General features: G+C 53.5%; 1 protein-coding gene across 1 annotated transcript; it reads left to right on the top strand.

Moving 5' to 3' along the window:
* Positions 1 to 4181: 4181 nt before the first annotated feature.
* LOC128271224 (uncharacterized) lies at positions 4182 to 18003 on the top strand. The gene is made up of 4 exons (XM_053008667.1): positions 4182 to 4332; positions 16322 to 16568; positions 16659 to 16843; positions 16920 to 18003. The coding sequence occupies exons 1-4, from the start codon at positions 4182 to 4184 to the stop codon at positions 17861 to 17863; spliced, it is 1527 nt and encodes a 508-aa protein (XP_052864627.1). The 3' UTR covers positions 17864 to 18003.
* The last annotated feature ends 2 nt before the right edge of the window (positions 18004 to 18005 follow it).

Below are 18005 nucleotides of genomic sequence, written 5' to 3'. Positions count from 1 at the left end.
TGACCTCGTCGACGGTGCCGCCGCCCCAGGCCCAGGCCAAATGGGGAGCAACCGCATAACAAGAGACACCTTGGGCACCGGCTTCGCGGGGTCGTGTTTTGAAGTTTGGAGACACACAAAAAGCTGGGAAGACATATTAAAAAGTGGAACATAAATTCTCCTCCCTCGCGGGCGCGCGCGGCCGGAGTGACCCAATTATTCGTTTCTTGTTTGACGCTGAGGCCGTGTGGTCGCCGGTTTCGGAATGAGATTTTTGTCTGTTGCTTTGTGTGTGTGCGCGCTGGGTTGATGATCTGTTTAATCTTAATTTCTCTTGCCGGGTTTTATCTTTTTCTACGCATTATTTTGAGCGCCGCGCCCCTCTTTATACAGTGTCCACTTGCGAACACACCTTATTCTCAAACTCCGGATGGCGGTCGGCGGTAATTTTGGTTTTATTACATTTTGTGTTTCTTTGTTTTTACCATTTTCTTTTTTCATATTTTATTTGCGGCGCACGGCGGGTCCACGGCGTGTCAGGTGTCGAGTACGATGAAATGACTCCCACTTTGCGGCAACTCTTCAAATGCGTGCGCCAACTGCAGCAAGAAATGGCACAGGTTAAGCTGCAGATAGCGGAAGAGCGTACCCAGCGGGGCCACCTGCAGCAGATGCTGCTGGGGCACATGGAAACGCACGGGGCGGCCAACACTACGTGCTGATACGGAACGGAGAGCGGAATCAGGCGCCCAGAACGAGATCGTGGATAACACCACTAATTCGATGATCATCTATTTGATGAATCATAATTGCCATAGAGAGGGAGCGAGAGAGATAAGAGCACTTTGTGTCACTTGGTTAGATTAACACGAAAATCCTTGTATTATGATTTCAACAATTCGAGAGAAAAATAGTATTTTTGGAGCAAATAGTACATTAACAAACCCGACTAATATCAACCTCCGCGCGTTTTAGATCCATACGGCTAGTTCTATCCGAACCCCCCTCCCGGAGTGAACGTGAAAACCACGAAGCGCTGGAAATAAAACAAAAAGTACGATAATAACCCCACACGAAACGTCCGTGAACTGATTGGTCGGCCGAGGTGCTCGAAGCGATCGTATCGCCGCTCGATCGATCGCAGCTCCCCCGGTGCCATCCTTGAAATCGGCGGCGAAATTTCAATAATCGGCCGTCTCCGAAAGTATCCGAAAAGGTGGTCCGGGGGGGTGGTCCGAAAACGAAACTCCGATCACCGCCGCCGCGATCACCGGCGTGCGGCGAGTGGTGAAAGTGATATCAAACATATTAGACAAACATCGGCGCCGTTATCGGTTTTCCCAGCCATGTGTGTACTTTGGCGGCGGTTCTGTTTTCCGACGTGTGTGTGCCACCGCCATTGGCTTGCCGGGCCAGATTGGCGAAAGGCGGAACGATCCATTTCAACAATGCCGCGCCGCGCGAGGCTTGCGTAGAAACTGATTCATGCCTTGAATGTCAGCGTCTCACACTGACGAAGAAGTGGTGCTCCACGCGCCAAGGTATAATTAAACCCGGTGGGCCGGCGAGTCCCCGGGGGCCAGAACAAATTATTTCCAACCCGAAAGGCCTCTTCGGTTTTGTTTGATTTGTGCTGGGAAATGGACAATAGAGTGAGTGGGGTTTGGCCTCTCGAAACAGCTGAGAACATGAGTTTTACTTTCGTTGTGCGCCCGGGACGGACTGAAAGCATGCAAAAGCCGCCGATCACCAGCTGTCCGTGGTCGGTCTCAAGTCTCAAGCACGCCATCGCCGCGCACCACCGCGCCAAGGAGAAAACTGAAAGCCAGCTCCCCACGGTCCGGCGTCCAGCAGTGGAAAGGCTGCCGATCGATCGATCGAGATGCGGCAGAACGGGCGAAGATTGCAGTATGGCGGAATAATTAAATTTTATGTTCTATTTACCGTTTATGATGATAGCACGATAGCAGCAGATAATCACCTACCTCTCTGGCTGCGGCTGCGGAGAAGATGAAAGTTGTTGCTTCCAACGCCGTTTGGCTGGTTTATGACTATTGAAAAACGAAACAGCATTTGGCCACTGGTGAAAAAGTTTCGCCCATCGGAGCCCCCTACGGAGGGGGACACAACCTTGAATTAGGAGTGTTTGTCTCGAATCGATCTCATAAAGTTTTGCATCGGGAGTTGCATTGGAGGCGATCCGGATCAGTCGCTCGCTGCAATCACCGAGTAAGTACGAGAGTCGGCGGTAGATAAAAATTGCTCTTCATTCTTTTTCATCTTTCTTTCTTTAATGAACAGCGCAAGCGGAGATCGAAGATCGCCCGGCAGCTTGATCTCTTTCCCGTCGAAGCCGCCGTCGTCATGTTTGATGTAGTGTACCGGGTGCACCTCCCGGCAAGACCAATGTACCGTGGCGTGGCTTGAAGGGCCATATCAATCGTTAGCTCAAAATGGTCGCAGCTAGATGTGCATCTCCTGTGCAAAAGGCCGATTTGATTGACATATTGTTGGCTTGATCGAGATTGAGAGCCAATTAGAGTTTTTTTAGCAATTTTATGTGTGCTTCTTGCAACTCTAATTTTGAGACAAAAACATCCTCAATCCGGCTTTGATTCATCTGGGAGTGAGCGGTTCGATACGCATTGGGTCAGATTCTCGACTGTGGACAATTGTGCCAATTGACAGGCGGAATTGGATGCAATCGGATGTTCAAACTTTAATGAACTGAACAACAAGCTGCGAACAACAACAATTGTTTGGTTGTGTTTGTTTTGGGCGAAGCTTTACAAAATCCCCGTAAGAAGACCATACTTTCAGGTTTGTTCCACACAAACATCGCGCTACATTCGATCTTGGTGCGATCTTGAGAACATCTTGCGCGTGCTTAAAAAGGCAGCTAAGAAAAGGGCAGAGAAAAGTCATCAAAAGCGTTTTAAAGTCGTTCCCTCCGGAAGAAAGAAGCGAGAGGGAGCGCGAGCGAACGAGAAACAAATCACGGAGCGAGAGCACGCGGAATATAAACCACCACCACCTCCGTGGCGCGGCCAGGGTGCGTTTTCTTGTAAAAAGTGAGAAAACAGTGGAAAACGGTAGAGACGCGCAAGACGCAAGCGACCGATTCTCGACCGGAACGCGCGCGCGCGAGTAAGACGATGCAACGCCTGGCCCCCGGGCCCCTGGGGCCACCAGCGTGGAGTTTGAGCGACATGAGCGTGAACGTGCGCTCCGGCGCGAGGTCCGTGGGTTAGTTGCAATATGATCGCTCGATCGAACGGTTGGTCGTGATCATCGCGCTCGTGCCGTGCCCGTGTGTTGTGCTCGTCGACGAAGTCGAAAGACGGATTCTAACGGATCCTTCCAGCCCGGTGGTACGGTCGGTTGGTCGGGAAAGTCAAAGTACTTTGTGCAGTGACGGGGGAACGCAACAGCAGCGGACGGACGGAACGCGGAGAAGCAGCAGGCAGCAGCCGGCCGGCGTATCAAGCATCGACGGGAGCAATTTGTTTGCCATCATCGTCGTCGATCGCCTTCGACTCGTTAGCCATCTTGTGCCGTGCCGTGACCGACGGGGGGTGCACTCAGCGGGCCTGAGAACAAATCTGTGTCCCTCTGTGGCGGCGAGAAGATTACTTGCCAGCCGCAGTGATCGCATCTGTGGAGAAGCAAAACGAAAAAACGCTGGAAAAGGTTCGATTACTGATTGTCGAGCCGCTTGTTGTGCGTTCGGTTCTCGGTTAGAAGTTCTTTTTCCCCCTATTAAGTTTATAACTTCCACTCGGCTGCGACTCGGCTCGGTTCGTCGTGTGGTCCATCGTTGAAGTCGTTCGATTCGGACTGGCGAATTGCGGGCGAATAACCAAGATAGCCGTGCCGGAAACGGAAACCCAATCACGGCGATCGCGAACCAATTTCGGTGTAGCCCGGATTCTGGGCCGGGGGTTGAAAACAATTGATGTGGTGAACAACAACAAAACAGGGTCAAAGGGATCTTCCGCGCAGAAATGAACGCAAAAGTGGGAACGCAGTGAGCGTAAAAGCGTGTGATTAGGCAAGCGGTTCAAGAAGGGTGCTTCTGCGGGTTCCGCTCCGTGGGGTTCCATTGACACAGATCTGCGCCGAAGAAAAGTTCAAGTGCTCCGAGGTGCTCCGAGTTCGAGTGTGATCCGTGTGGCGCGAGTGGCGCAAGTTCTTCTGCCGCAATGTTGTTCTTCCCATCGTACGATCGGGCGCGGATAAGTGGGTGCAACTCGAGGATCCGAAGATGGGGCGCTCCTATCGTTGGCGTCACGCTGTTCAGTATGCTGCTCGCGGTGCGGGCAGTTTCCGGTCAAGAGGACACTCAAGATTTTGGTAAGTGCCCCGCCTCCTCCTGGATGATACGCGAGATTCGCTGTAGTCGCTCCCGGGATAGCAGGCAGACTCCAGACTCTTTGCCTGCACGCCGCCTCATTTCCGTTAGTTGCCCCCTCGGGGAACAATTGAGCGATGCCGGAAAATGATTGGGTTTGCATTTCGCCGAGTTCCACACAATAACGATCGTCATTACCGATTAGGGAAACGTTCGGAATATGAGAAATGATGGATAATGGCAATAATTAGAAGCAATTGGCGTGGGGGCCAGAATTGGGAACTGAGGTTTGGTGGTTTCCTTTCAGGGTTATCCGGTGCGTAGTGTAGTGCTGGTTTCTGTATACAAACATACCATTAATCGGTGATCCGGTCAATAATTTTTCAATCGAAATGCTCAAACTTAAGCGCCCCAATCGAGCTTGATGCTTTGCACTTTAACCGCACACGACTACTAGATGGAAAAGGGAAGCAATGTGCCGCTCCAAAGTGTGGATGCTGCCCCAAGGTGTAAGCTGCGCTTTCCGTCAAATGAACCTCTGAACCTTGAATTGTACCGTTTCCGGACACCATAAGCGGCCCCGCCGCCGGTCCAACTACCGGGAACAACACAAAGAGCCACCAGGCTTGTGTGTCACAATTAGCGGACAACAATGAGCTAATATACACACCGGGCGCTGGGCATTCGTTCTTGGGCTCTCTTTCACCGGCTACATTCCGTTCTGTGAATTAATCGGCTCTGCTCTTATTTTTGGCCGCAGACGGAGCCCACTCCGGAATCTCTCGGAGGCTTTGCTTTGGGCCTTTGTATTCCGTGACCCGTCTCTGTTTTCTCAGGCCCAGGCCGCCGACTCTGTGCGAGAATGTTCTCAAGGTTCTCGGTCGCGGCTGCGGACGGGTATTTTGGACTCTTGATGTGGAGTGTCTTTCTTAAAGGTTTCTTTTGATTCCGGCGTCTGTCTTTTCCTTCCACTCATTAACCTTTCCACATCGCCGTTGACGGTGACTCTCACTGGGTGCGTCTTGTTGGGCGTAGGGCCGCGCACTGCATAAGGCAAGATGTGCAGATTAAAATCGAGCTGGGAAAGTCTCAAGTCACTCACTTGGGAAATCTCCGATTGTATGCAAACAATGGGGCTGATAAAAAATCGATAGCGAAGAGCTGCTTATAGTGATAGAAACTGTGTTCTATTCATCAAGGAGAGATTGTTTTCTTTCTGCATTAATTACCCGAGGGAACGAGGCATAGTTTGAGCTCCTCGCTTTAACTAACCGGTAGCCGAAACGAAACGAAAGGAGAAGATACGCAAGCCAGCACCAAAGTGCCCAATCATTCGGCCCGTGAACATGTATCGGACGCTATATCGGTGTTGGCGCTCCGGCAAGGAATGCGATTAATTGGCTTAATTTCCGTTCGCTTTTAACGCCATGGAAGATTCTAGCGTTATCGAAATTGGGCAGTGCGCGTGAAACAATTGACGGTAATTGTGCTGCCTGGGCCGTGGTAACGGGCCCCCGGTTGGGTTGTGCGCGGTCTATTATTTTTCGTTGCCGGCCAAAAATGTGTTCTCGGTATGCAAGTCCACCATGTTCCGCAAACTAGCAGATTGTGAGATTCGAGCATACGATAAGATAAACTCCACAAATTTCCGATCCGATACGCGATCTGAGCAAAACCCGAAAGCTCCGAAAGCGTTCCGGAATGTGTGCAAATGTTTGGCTAACGGAATAGAATACTCGGGCCTTCGAATTCATTTATCCCCGTTCCGGCGTGTTTTGTTAATTTATGTAAATGGCGTTTACGGAATCGGGTTCGGGAAGAGGGCCGTCCCCGTTAGATCATTTCTTCTTCGGGTGACTGCGCTGTCGGCATCGTAACAGGTTACGATGTTCGCACGCAATTACTACATCTCGGCAAAGTAATCTCGGCCCTCCGTCGGCCCTTGTTCTACCCCGTGGCGAGCCTTTGCATTGTGTGCGCGTGTGCGTAACCGTAATCACTCAAACCGCGCAGACAGACTAATGGCCGCTCGTCGGTGTGGCATGATTGCGCGACCGTGGCCCCCAGACCGCGGCGCATCAGTTGGAGTTACATGCTTTTGCATACGCATACGGTTCAATGGCTTAGCGGTAAGAAAACCGGGCAGCCGGGCGGGCACTACATATGCTTGAGCTCCGGAGGTTCCCGGAGTGACATGGCCCCATCTTCCGTGCCGTGCCGGTAGCGCGGACAAATGGCATAATTACATCGGGGGAAAAAACACGGCACCACCATGTGGCCCCAAAATTGCCCCAGAACGCGGTGGCGCGCATAAATTGGCCAGCGGGCGCACACACATTCTCTTCCGGCGGCGTTGGGAGCTTTTCCTTCGGGATGGAAAATCTGCTGCTGGCAGGCATAACTAACGCCCCGGCATTAGCATTCAAAGGGCGTGGATTTTTTTCCGCTTGAAACAGTCGGAGGAACCGCACATGTGGTCGAAAATCGATCACAACAGCTACGGGTTCGTAGCCGGGGAAGGCGCTAACGGTGGTCAATCCCCGCGCCCGCTAAACGAAGGTTCCCCGCGCTGCCACTCGTTCTTCACATCAGAACATAAGCGTTTGGTGTGTTTCCCAAGAAACCACGAAAGGTGATGGGGGATCTGCGCGCCGCAATCATTCATCATGCAACGGGATTCGGTCCCGCGTATGGCATTCGACACGCATGAAGAAAATTGAATTCTTTGCCCTGTTTTACGAGAAAGAGAGGCGGAGAAAGAATCTGCAAAGGGCCCCTTTTTTGCCTTAATGCCTCGGTGGGGATCGCGAAGGAAGATCGGACGTTGCGCAACACGAGCTGGGCTGGGCTGTGTGTGGTGGTGGGTTATATGCAATTATCTTCAATTAGTGAGCGTCACTTGAAACCCAAGATAAGCAGTTCACATGTTCACGGTCTCCGTGGCCGGGCCTTTCTTCGTCGTCGTCGTCGTCCGGTTCCGAAACACTAGGCATCGGAAGTGCGCGCACGGGTGACAGTGAGTGCGCGCGTGCCTTCAACGCATGCATTGAACATTCCCCGGACAGCACCTCGTTCTGGTGGCACACCGGATGGCGGATGGCATTGGACCGTAAGTGTGACAGATTACAGTTATTAGTTTGCAAGACACCACAAGACGGAGTCACCGTCAGGGCGGAGAGGGTGTCGTCTTGAATGGGCCTGGTTGTTGTTTGTTGTTTTTATGCTCGGCCGGTTCCGATGGGGCTTGATAAACGTGCGATGGGCGCGCGTGTTGGGCGGCCCCCCAAGCGCGTTCCCAGGACCCTTTTCGGTGGGCCATTCCATTGTGTACCGGTCCCCGGTGTGGTGTCGTTAACGCGTCCAGCTATTCAACCGGATCCTCCTTGCCGCGGCCGCCGCATTGTTTTTGTTATCGCGCCCTGCTTCGAGCGGAGGAAAACAAAACAATAAATTAATTATTGGGCACTCGCGTTTGAGCTTCAACTATCTAAAATGACGACGATAGTCCTGCTTCAGTTCAGAAGAACTTTCGGTTTGGCTTCTTGAGGTGGTCCAGGCTGGGCAATAAGTTTAGCGGTTCGATAAGAAAAAAAAACAATTTTATGGTTTGAAATACCCTTTTTTATTCAGTACAAAGTACTTTATTCGTTCATATGAAGATTTTACCAACTTAACAAAATAAATGTAGGCTCTGTTATTGAACTGCAAAAGTTATAGAACAACCCAGTAGTAGTGTAGTAGTAGGCTGCGCTAAACCTGAACCGTATCTTCGCCGTTTTTCTGGATGAAAAACCCAGCCACGGGTTGCTTTGGTTGGTGGGTTTAGAATGTTCAGGATTCAGGCGATATTTGTTGGCCATCAATTGAACCCCGTTGCCTTCGCTGGCTAACTATTCGACCTTAAAGACCGCATTTGTTTCGCACTGATGCACTTCCCCCAAATATGGGCGCTGCTTGCTAAGATGAATATTAATTTATGCTGTAGACGGGGTCTGAGCAGTGCTTTGAATTTGTAGTTTTCTAACAAAACGTTAGACAAAGAGCATACATGGCCCTTCTTTTCCACAACTCTCATGCAATCTACCAATGGGACACACGGCACCCGGGGCGGGAACGAAACAGCATCATCACGGTTTTCGGTTCGATTTTTTCGGATAATCTTGCTGCGTCCGCCTGCGGCGGTAGTGTCGGGTGGTCCATGCAACGGTAGCGACAAATTGGACATCGTGACCAAACAATCTCTCCGCGGTGGCCGCCGCCGCCGCCACCGCAACGATGGGTGTGCATGGCTGCTGGGAGGCCCGGGAGTTTGGGAGTTTCGCTTTGGCCTTTGTTTCACGGCTCCGCTGAAGCTCCGTTTTCTGATTAACCTCAAACTAACAATCGGAAAACGTAAACGATCAACGGTAAAAGATCGCCGTTGTCGTTGATCGATGTTCTTGGCCGGGGCCGTGCAGCATCATCCGTCGATCGCAAGTGCGCTGCAATTGGGTACCACGGTACCATCCCACGATTTTTTCCGTTTCTTCACGGCACCACCACCATCTTGTGGACCGCGTGAACCGTGGTGAATGCTGCAGAGGGAGGGTATTGGCGGGTACTGGAAACGCATGTTTCACCATTTATCGGCCGTCGATGAAGAGGAGATTTCGTTTTATAATTAAAACCGATCAAAACCATAGCAAAGTCGGATCGCCCGATCGGATCGATAGCGGTTGTGGCGCGTATGCCACATTTAATCGGAAATCTTCACTAATGGGACCTCATTCCGTTGTTTATAAACGCGGAAATGGGATAAATTGTGGGCCGGGAGGGCCTCATTTCGTGCCGTGCCGGGAAGCCGGCAGCCGGGAGATCGATTGCTTTCCGGAAAATGGGGCCGAAGTTAAATGGTTCTAAAGCGCCACGCGAGTTTAGTCCGCCCGAATTCGGTAGCATAATTGCAAAACACATCAATGCTCTGGCGCATTCATCGAAAAGGCGATCGCGTTGCTTGCTTGAAGTGCCAATGACCGTGGAGTACGGCGAATGGAGGATCATTGCCACTTTCTTAATGGTTTCAGAAGTGAGTTGTTTCATTGCATGAGCCGGCGATGAACATTACGTCGGCCGAGATTTGCGCGATCCTCGAAATGGAGGCCGATGACAAAAGCTCAGCTACCGTGGGCACACACACACACACACACACACACATCAAGAAAACCCTCAAGCATGTCGATCACTCACTCTGGAGGCCACGATCTCGCGGCTTCTGGTAACAAGGCACTGAAGCAATAAACTTCTCCGAGCATAATTTTATTACAGTACCGGCCCGAGTACATGGCTTCGTTAGCCGGGACGAGTGCCCGGGGTTTCTTTCCCTCATTACGCTTCGCCAGCATTCCGCGCCATCTTACCGCCAAGGCTCGCGCGGACGGGGCTCTGATCAACGGAGCTGATCGAAAGAACAACGCTTCGCTCGCTGCCCAAGAAGAACGAACTTAGAACAGGCCGTCCTCTAGCCAACGACCGGAACTGACGCTCCTCGGACCGACCTCGTCTAACTCCACGGCCTCTCCGGCCTCCGAAGAGAGAACGAAAATGGAAAGATGGAAACTGTTCAAGTTCAACGTATTTGTACTGGACGGGGTTTTCTCGCGGGGCACGGCGCATCAGAGCTTTCCTCACCATCGCCTTCGATCGTGGCCGATTTGTAACACGTGTGTGAGAACATTGATGGCGCGCGCGCGTAAACCACAAGGGTAAATGAACGATCGAAACGTGACCTCTTCTCCCCAGGGCCCCGAGAAAAGCCGTTTGTAGGAGGGATTGGAAAAATGGTTGAATAATTTCGGGACACGAACACACGATCGCTATCGTTGCCGGGCGGACGATCGTACGCACCGCTGCATCCGAGTAGTGCGGACTTTGTGCGGATGACTGACTGACTGACTGACTGCATCCATTACAATCCGCGCTGCTAAAAAGGGCCCCCTTCGGAACGCTACGATCTGATGGTCCACTGGGCGGACCTAACCACCCCACCGGAGGATCCAGCGGATCACGGGGTGGATTTTTAATTAAAATTCAACAAGAAGATGCCCGCACCACGATGGAATGTTGGCGCGCGGGAGAAGCGCAGCGTGCGCAAGAAGAACTGGTCGCCAGCCAGGTGGGTCCGTGGGTCGTCGTAGTCAAAACTGGTCGCGTCAACCCCGGGCCGGGATCTCCGAGAGACGCGCCGCCAACGATGCTGCCACCGCACCGAAGCTCAACTCGTCTTGGCTCGGTCAGTGCACAAAACTGGATATCGAGATGGTGCTGTTATGGATTTGTGTTGCCAAACGCGCGAAACGCGGCATGGTGTTGCGTGCTGCGAAAGTTGACGCTAGAGAATGCACCGTAACCTGGGGCCACGCAAATGTTGCGCGTGCACCGGGCCCGGGTAAAGCCACCGCGTTTCTTTCTTGTCTCAGCAATTTACAGGTCCATTTGGTCCGTTATTGTAACTAAAACACATCCTCCTTCGTCCTTTCGCCCGATGGTTCAGAAAGTAACAGATTAATATGCGTTTCCCATGCACACACAGCGGTTGGCCTCCGTTTGAATTTACTTCGAATCTGCTCCGGCCCCAGTTTGAGAAACTGGAATCAACCCTTTTTCTGATCGGATTAACAGTCTCCACGGGCTGGCTGTGGCTCCGATCCGGGACCGGGACCGGGAACGCGTGGCGCAGCCTTGGTGCAAAATAATACATCAATTAATTATAGCAGAGTCCAGCCTTGGAGGCACAGCCCCGGTTATCGCGCCCACTTTTCGCTTTCTCCCGGGGCCTCCTGCCTGGTGGTGGTGACTGTTGGCGACGACATTCTGGTCCTGGTCGATCTGTGGTGGTTGCGTGTGCCGGGGGTTTTAAAATTGGAACACCCGATCCGTCCAGCAACCCGATCCAGACCGCAGTGTGCCTTGGACGTGCCACGCGACATGATCGAACGGTGCTTCTCGACCCAATTCGTGACAGGGCGTACCAGCTTTATAAATAAAATTTCAAACAACTTCGAAAACGTTTGACGTTTTAAAAGTCAAGTAAACGGCAGTTTAAAACACTTGATGGATCACCCTGGATATAGAAACCTTGGGCGAACGGAACCGGAGATTGAAACGATGCGCAACGTGTAATGTTTTGTGCATGTCACACGCGGCGCGAAACGGATGCTGGCCGTTTACTGCCGATTCCTGCCACCGATTGTTACAGTTTGTTGCAGCTGTGCAGCCCAGTGCGCGGACATGGTGGCCAGAGCCGGACGGACGACCGGCCAGCCTGGGTAGGAAAGTGAACTGGGTCGGAAGCGATCACCTCGCGGCGGTGCTGGCTGGCCGTTTTTGTTGTGGTCTATAATCAAATTCAGGACACGACACGAGTGGCAGTGGCCGCTCCGAGGGCAAAAGGCGCTGAATTCTGGTGCTTCGGTGCATCATTATAACAGTCATTAGAGGCCGACCCGGGGTGGGATGGGTTTGCCGAGCAGCCCTGGGCCTGCTCATCGTTACGGACGGACAGGGGCCACCGCCCACCGACCGGCCGCCGCCGCCGCCTATTCTGTTGCATTATTTATGAATTGTGGTCGGAATTTGTGGTCCGCCTCAGCCTGTGGTTAATTCCGAGTTCCGCTCTGGAACCATAATTAATTCATCCTCACCGCGACTGAGAAGAGGCCTGGGGCCGGCGGGGTGCGGCAAGTGTGGTAGACATTAGTTTTATTACATCAACACCTCTCTCGTGCGCGCGGGGAGGGCCGATAAGACACGTCTGCTCGAATAGAAAGGTTGTGGCCATTGTAACTCTATTAGGCCTCTGTTGGTAATCGGTTGGAGAAAGCCACCGGCCGCAGTGGGGCCGCCCCAGTGTGCCGCAGTGCCCATCTGATCGGGCGCTGCGTATTTAGCATATCAAGTGCAATGGTCTGTGAAGCAATGGACGAAATGTTGGGCAGAAGCGAAAACAAAAAAAATGGGTAGCAGTCTCATATTTATGATGTAGAAAAAAACGAATAACGTACTTCGGCACGGCACCGGGGGCCGTAACACCGGGGGCCCACTGATGATCGCGATCGGCACGACCACGGAAGGCAAGAGCGGGGCGAAGCGAGTAACCACACGACCGACAGGCTTTTCCTGTAATTTATGACTCCGCTCCGGTGGTGGAGCTCCAGACGCCGGGGCAGCGCCAGACGATAACGAGCGCCGTCGGATGATCCCACCGCATAAAATATGCACCTAATCAAACAATGCGCTCGGAGGGCGAAACAATGTGAGTGCGCCATGTAGGAGCATGCGAAGGCTTTCGCGCAAAAAACACCCGGGCCCGAGGGGTCTATGGACGCCTCCGGGGGGATGGCCCCGGGATGAATTATGAGTACAAGCAGATTGCATCAACATGGAGCTCTTCCCTCGACGTGTCTATTTGCGCAAGAGGGTTGATGATCGGGGCGGGAAAAACAAGGCCTAAGGGGGGTGCCGGGTGATAGACAATGACGGCGGACGCTGCGATTACACCGATGCCGCACGTGGGTTGCAGTGCACCAATTTCTGTAATATCTCCGATGCTACCGGGTAATGCTGCTGCTGGCGGGACCGTGAGAGACCATCTCACTATCCGGGCCCCGGGCCACCCCGTAACACAATGGACACATAAATTATGCATCCATTGAGGTTAGAGCGTCGCGCCGTCGCCCCATATCGATCGCCCCAAAAAGTGAATCCTAATCGAACACGGGGCCGGGGGGGAGTGTCCATTAACCCATAGGGACGCCCGGAACGATCGGGATCGTGCAGAGTCGTGCCAGACGAACGTGAGCTACGTGTTCAGCCTGGATTTGACGCGTTGCGCAGACGTTGATTAATAGTTTCGACACTGTTTCCTGGCGTGCGAATCCGATGTTCCGGGCCGTATTCTGTTCGGTCCGGCCGGTAGCATAATGAGACGCACTCTCGCAACCTCAATTTTCCGCCCGGTCCGCCCGGGCTCATCCCGTTCCCGTGGGCCCGTGTAGAGTAACCTTTAACCTCTGGCCCACTCCTGTGTCTAGTTCGCTCGCTGTCTCTCGCTCTCTCTCTCGCTGGGCCAAGGGCGCCGTCTAGTGACCGGTTTGATGTTGGCTGCACACCGGGTAACATGCCGGGGATCGCGCAGCGCGCCTGGACTGGAATAAACGGCCTCGTGGTGGTGGTGTTCGTGTCCGCTTCTGTCCCTGTCGGGCGCACGCCGGGATGCTGCGCTGGGCTGCGAGCCTGCACGCGTGGCTCGGATATAGGTTAATGTTACTAATTGAGTCGTTCCTGCCGAACCAGTCCGGTGCCGCTTGCGAGCGCTAGTGTGTCAGACCGACCGACCGACCGATGTCAGACGGTCGGGGATCGGGTTCTACGTGCCCTGAATATTCGGCCGTCACGCCGGGGGTGAGTTCTCACATCGGGCCAGGAAACCGACGTTGCGTCGCGAACGAAATGTCAAAGTGCCGCCGCCGCCGTCGGTTGTAACCTACTAACGCGCGAGATGGATCGGACGACGGGAACGACGCGGTTGACGGTTGTGCTGTGAACCCAGAGAACCGTTCCGAGATGGCGATAGCGGAACACGGAACACAGTGGTGTTGCTGCATTTTTAATTTGAATCTACACCACAGAATGCGTTTTCGAACGATGGATGATGCAGAGCGCGATCATCAAGCGCGATCGTTAAGGCGAATGCTAGCGTGGAAACCAACGGTAACCCCCGAAGGGTTCACAACGGTTGTTGGTCGTTTCGTCACAGAGATTAGGGACGGCGAAGCAGCATCCCTCTGCGGTCATTACGGATCACGGTGGGAGCCCGCTTCGGTTCTAAAGTCAGTCGGGGAAAACATCATCAACTCAACGACAACATCGAAACTAAGTGCTAAGTTTTCAATAAAACCGCCGCTGGCCGCACGGTGGCCAGCTAACATTTCACCTTTGGCCTAGCTCTTTCCTACACCCACCATCCGGAGGCGTTCTTTGCAGAGTCTCAGCTTGGCTCCCGGAAGTAGGTCGGACAAGTTCAATCTGGCTTTATCAGACAGCGCCTTCGTTCCATGCGCGGATCAAAACGCGGACACGAAGCGCTAGGCGTGAGGGGCGTAATCACAATAGACAGCATCGGGTTGTAACGGGCACTCGGGACAAAAACGAAACCCGGTGGAAATGGCCCCGCGTTGGGAAAGTGATGAATAGGAAAGGAGAAACCCGCGAAGGTGTGTCGTGTCGGCCAGCAGCACGGTAGCCAGCATCCAGCCAGTGCGCGCTTGTATCTGAGACCCCGCACGATCCATCATCGCGTGATCACGTCCTTCTAACCCTATTTCTAGTAAAATTTGACATACAAGAAACACGGCGGACCCGCGTCCCGGTGGCCTATCTTTCCGTAAGACAAGAAAAGCCCACCGACCGAGGCGTGTTCCGAAAGGTTTCGGTTAACCCGTTTACCGGTCCAACTACGGTCTAATGTGACCGAACCGGCCGAAAGGGGGAAGGCAATCAACACCTGATCTAATCAGTGCCCGTGCGGTGGGAAAAGCAAAATTACCCAAACCCCAAAAATGGCGCCGACCATTACGCCGGCCAGCCAACCAGCGCTAAACGGCGATGCTTCAATGGCGATGGATGGCGAGAGTGAAATAATGGAATTTAGTACCGAAACCCGGGGTGTTGGTCTCGGGTGTATTTGGGTCATAAGTATCCACACATCGGGCTTGACAATGATTAACCTTAATGGGCGCGAGTGTGTTGTATGAAAAATCGCTTCGCTGTGTTCGCCCGGCACTGAGAACCTAACACAGGCAAAAAGGAATCCAATTTACGCAAAAAAGTGATCTTCGGCATCTCCTCCCGAGGGAACGTTTTGTTGTGTAATGAGTCGGACCTAACGGTCCGGCGGTTCGCAGGAGAATCGGGAAGTATGTTAGTATGCTAAGTGGCCCCGGGGAGCGCGTACGGAACAGGGGAATGGTAATGATGACAATTTGAACAAGTTCATAGCCGTACTGGCCCAACCGGGGCATTCAGAATTTCGACTCCTGAGAGAACGAACAGTCCCGTAGCGGGAACCTCCATTTAAAAAACCGTTCAAAATGATGGGGCCTAATTTGGTCTGGGTTTGCGCGGTTTTGCTTGCCTGTAACTGTGTCTGTGTTTTGCATTTCTTCATTATAACACGCGAAAAAAACCACGAGCCACGCGAGTGGCGAGTACCGTGCGAACGGATCACTGCGCGCACACACGTTACAAATGATTGCTCTCGCCAGAAGACCGTAAGTCACCGATCGGGCAGCGGGCGGGGGTCAACGGCGATCAACCCCGTTTAGATTTTCCCCTGCTGTCCAGAAACCAGTTGCCACTTTCTCGGATGCGAATAATTTAGTGTGTATGTGGAGAAGAGAGTAGTTAACTAACCTCCTCCGGTGTGTGGTTAGCCTTTAGCTTGAACCTGCCTCACGGTGCCCCAAGCATCACTCATTAGTGACTCCCCCAGACGTCGTGGCCTTCGGCACCCAGAAGATGGCCTTTCGGTCGGTCGGGGTTCAGTTTCTCCGCCGAGGATTGGTAGAAAGTTTCCGAACCCCGGCTTTGGAGTGATCTAATCGGATTCAAAAACTTGTTCCGGCTCCGGCCCCAGGGGGATGTGTGCAATCAACATTTATGACACTCGCAGGATGGTCATCAAACAATGGCCACGCGTAGAAAGTTAATAGAAACAACAGGTTCATGGCCAAACCGACTCAAACCCGGGCAAATCTTCACGAAACAATACTGCGACGTGCGACCCATTTTCCGGCCGCAGTGGAAATGGGCCAGCTATGAGTCCGAACTGCCAGCCGGCGAGTGGACCGCAAAAATCCTAATGTGCCCGAATGAGCCACAATAAACACATCGCGGGTTTCGTGTTCCAATTAGTATGTAAGTAGTTTAATTCTCTGCTCTCTGCCCGTCCGACAGAAATACGATCGCTGGCCGGCGAACCGGACTACAAGTCCGTCAACCTAACCTGGGAGGTGGAGAGCGCGGAACAGGTGCGCCGTGTACCGGCGATGAGAGGAGGTCGGGGAGCGAAAAAATCCACGGCCGCTGGGCCCACCGAACGAGGCGCACGATCGTTTACCGTGTTCTACTGTGAGCTACAAAACTGGGGCCCCCACCGGTGCCGCTCCAAGACGGTGAAGGACGACTCGGAGGACGATCAAAGGTAAGACGCGGCGTGCGGCGCGCGCGCCTCCGCTGGCGCAATCCGTCGGCGAGGATCGCGAAGATGTAACCTCTTTGCTCCACTTCGCAGCAATAGCAAGCAGTACTCGTTGTTGGTGAAAAATTTACGCATGGCCACGAAATATTCGTTCCACGTGAAGCCGCTGGCCGGCGCAAGTGCGCAACAGCGTGCCGAGGACCCACTGCCCGCTGGCCCGTTGCCGGAGGGCAACGAAATCAATCAGGGTCAGACGATCGTCATTCCGACGAAGGGATGTAAGTGATGGCCGGAATGCCGATTCGCTGGTCGGGCGAGTTGTAATTCCCCTTTGTTTGCTTTCGTGGCGTACAGTTTCAGCACACGCCACCCAGTGCCTGCCGGACGCGTCGGAGATTGAGGTCGAAACGGGCCCCTACTTTGGCGGGCGGATCGCGGCCGAGAATGGCAACTGTGGCGTGCAGGGCGATGCCCGCAGTCCCCAGGAGTCGTACATGATGCGGATCGATCACGAAAAGTGTGGCAGCAAGGTGAGCACCCGGGACCTGACGGTCGAAACGTACATCACGGTGCAGGAGAACCTGGGCATCCTGACGCACAGCACGCGCCGGTTCGTGGTCGTGTGCACCTTCCAGCCGGACACGCTTACGGTACGGGCACGGTTGGCGTTGCCCGGGAAGGGTGGGGCCGCTCCGGTTCCGACGTCCGAATGGTGGCCCGCCAACGGGCGTAATGCCCGTGTGCGTCAGTTCAATATGGTCGGCAAAAGTGGCCTCGTGCTGAAGGGTGCCGGTGGCGCAGATGATGAAGATCTTCCGGTCGAAGACGAACCGGGGGTTCCGGCGGTTGTACGAGAACTGCCACCGGTGGTGGCGGAAAGCGGACCGGTGCCTACGACGATGACCGCAGAACCAGACTCCAAGCATCCGATGCCGGCGATCGCGCCATCAAAAGCCTCGGAAAGGGACGTCAAGTTTGCGCGCCTTTTCAACGGACAAGATCAAAGTACGGACGAAGGCGTGGGCTTGATCGATGAGTTGGACGAGTTCGAACAGCAGCATCCGGTGCCGACCGTCGACTCGAACGCGGCCAGCTCACAGCGACGATCGTCGGGTGGCGGCGCGTCCGGTGTGTTCGATGGGTCGGGGCTGCTGATTACGGCCTGTTTGGCGGTGATACTGGTGGGCGCCCTCGTGTATCTGCTGCAGCGAGAGTTTAAGAAACAGCGCATGATCCACCAGCACCAGCAGATGGAGCGGACCGCTTCGGAACGCAGAGCCGCCGCCGTAACGATGTAGAGAGACAGAACGAGCGTAGCAATTCTTCCAAACTCCTCCTTAAGATTAGAATCATCCACTGGAATAGCGACACCTGTGACTGCAATTAGTTTGTTAAGTAACCTTTTTTAACGATAAAAACCCAACGAGAACGCCGATTCAA

This window comes from Anopheles cruzii, chromosome 3 (assembly GCF_943734635.1).
Source record: "Anopheles cruzii chromosome 3, idAnoCruzAS_RS32_06, whole genome shotgun sequence".
NCBI lineage: Eukaryota > Metazoa > Arthropoda > Insecta > Diptera > Culicidae > Anopheles > Anopheles cruzii.
This window is presented reverse-complemented; position numbering and strand designations above follow the sequence as displayed.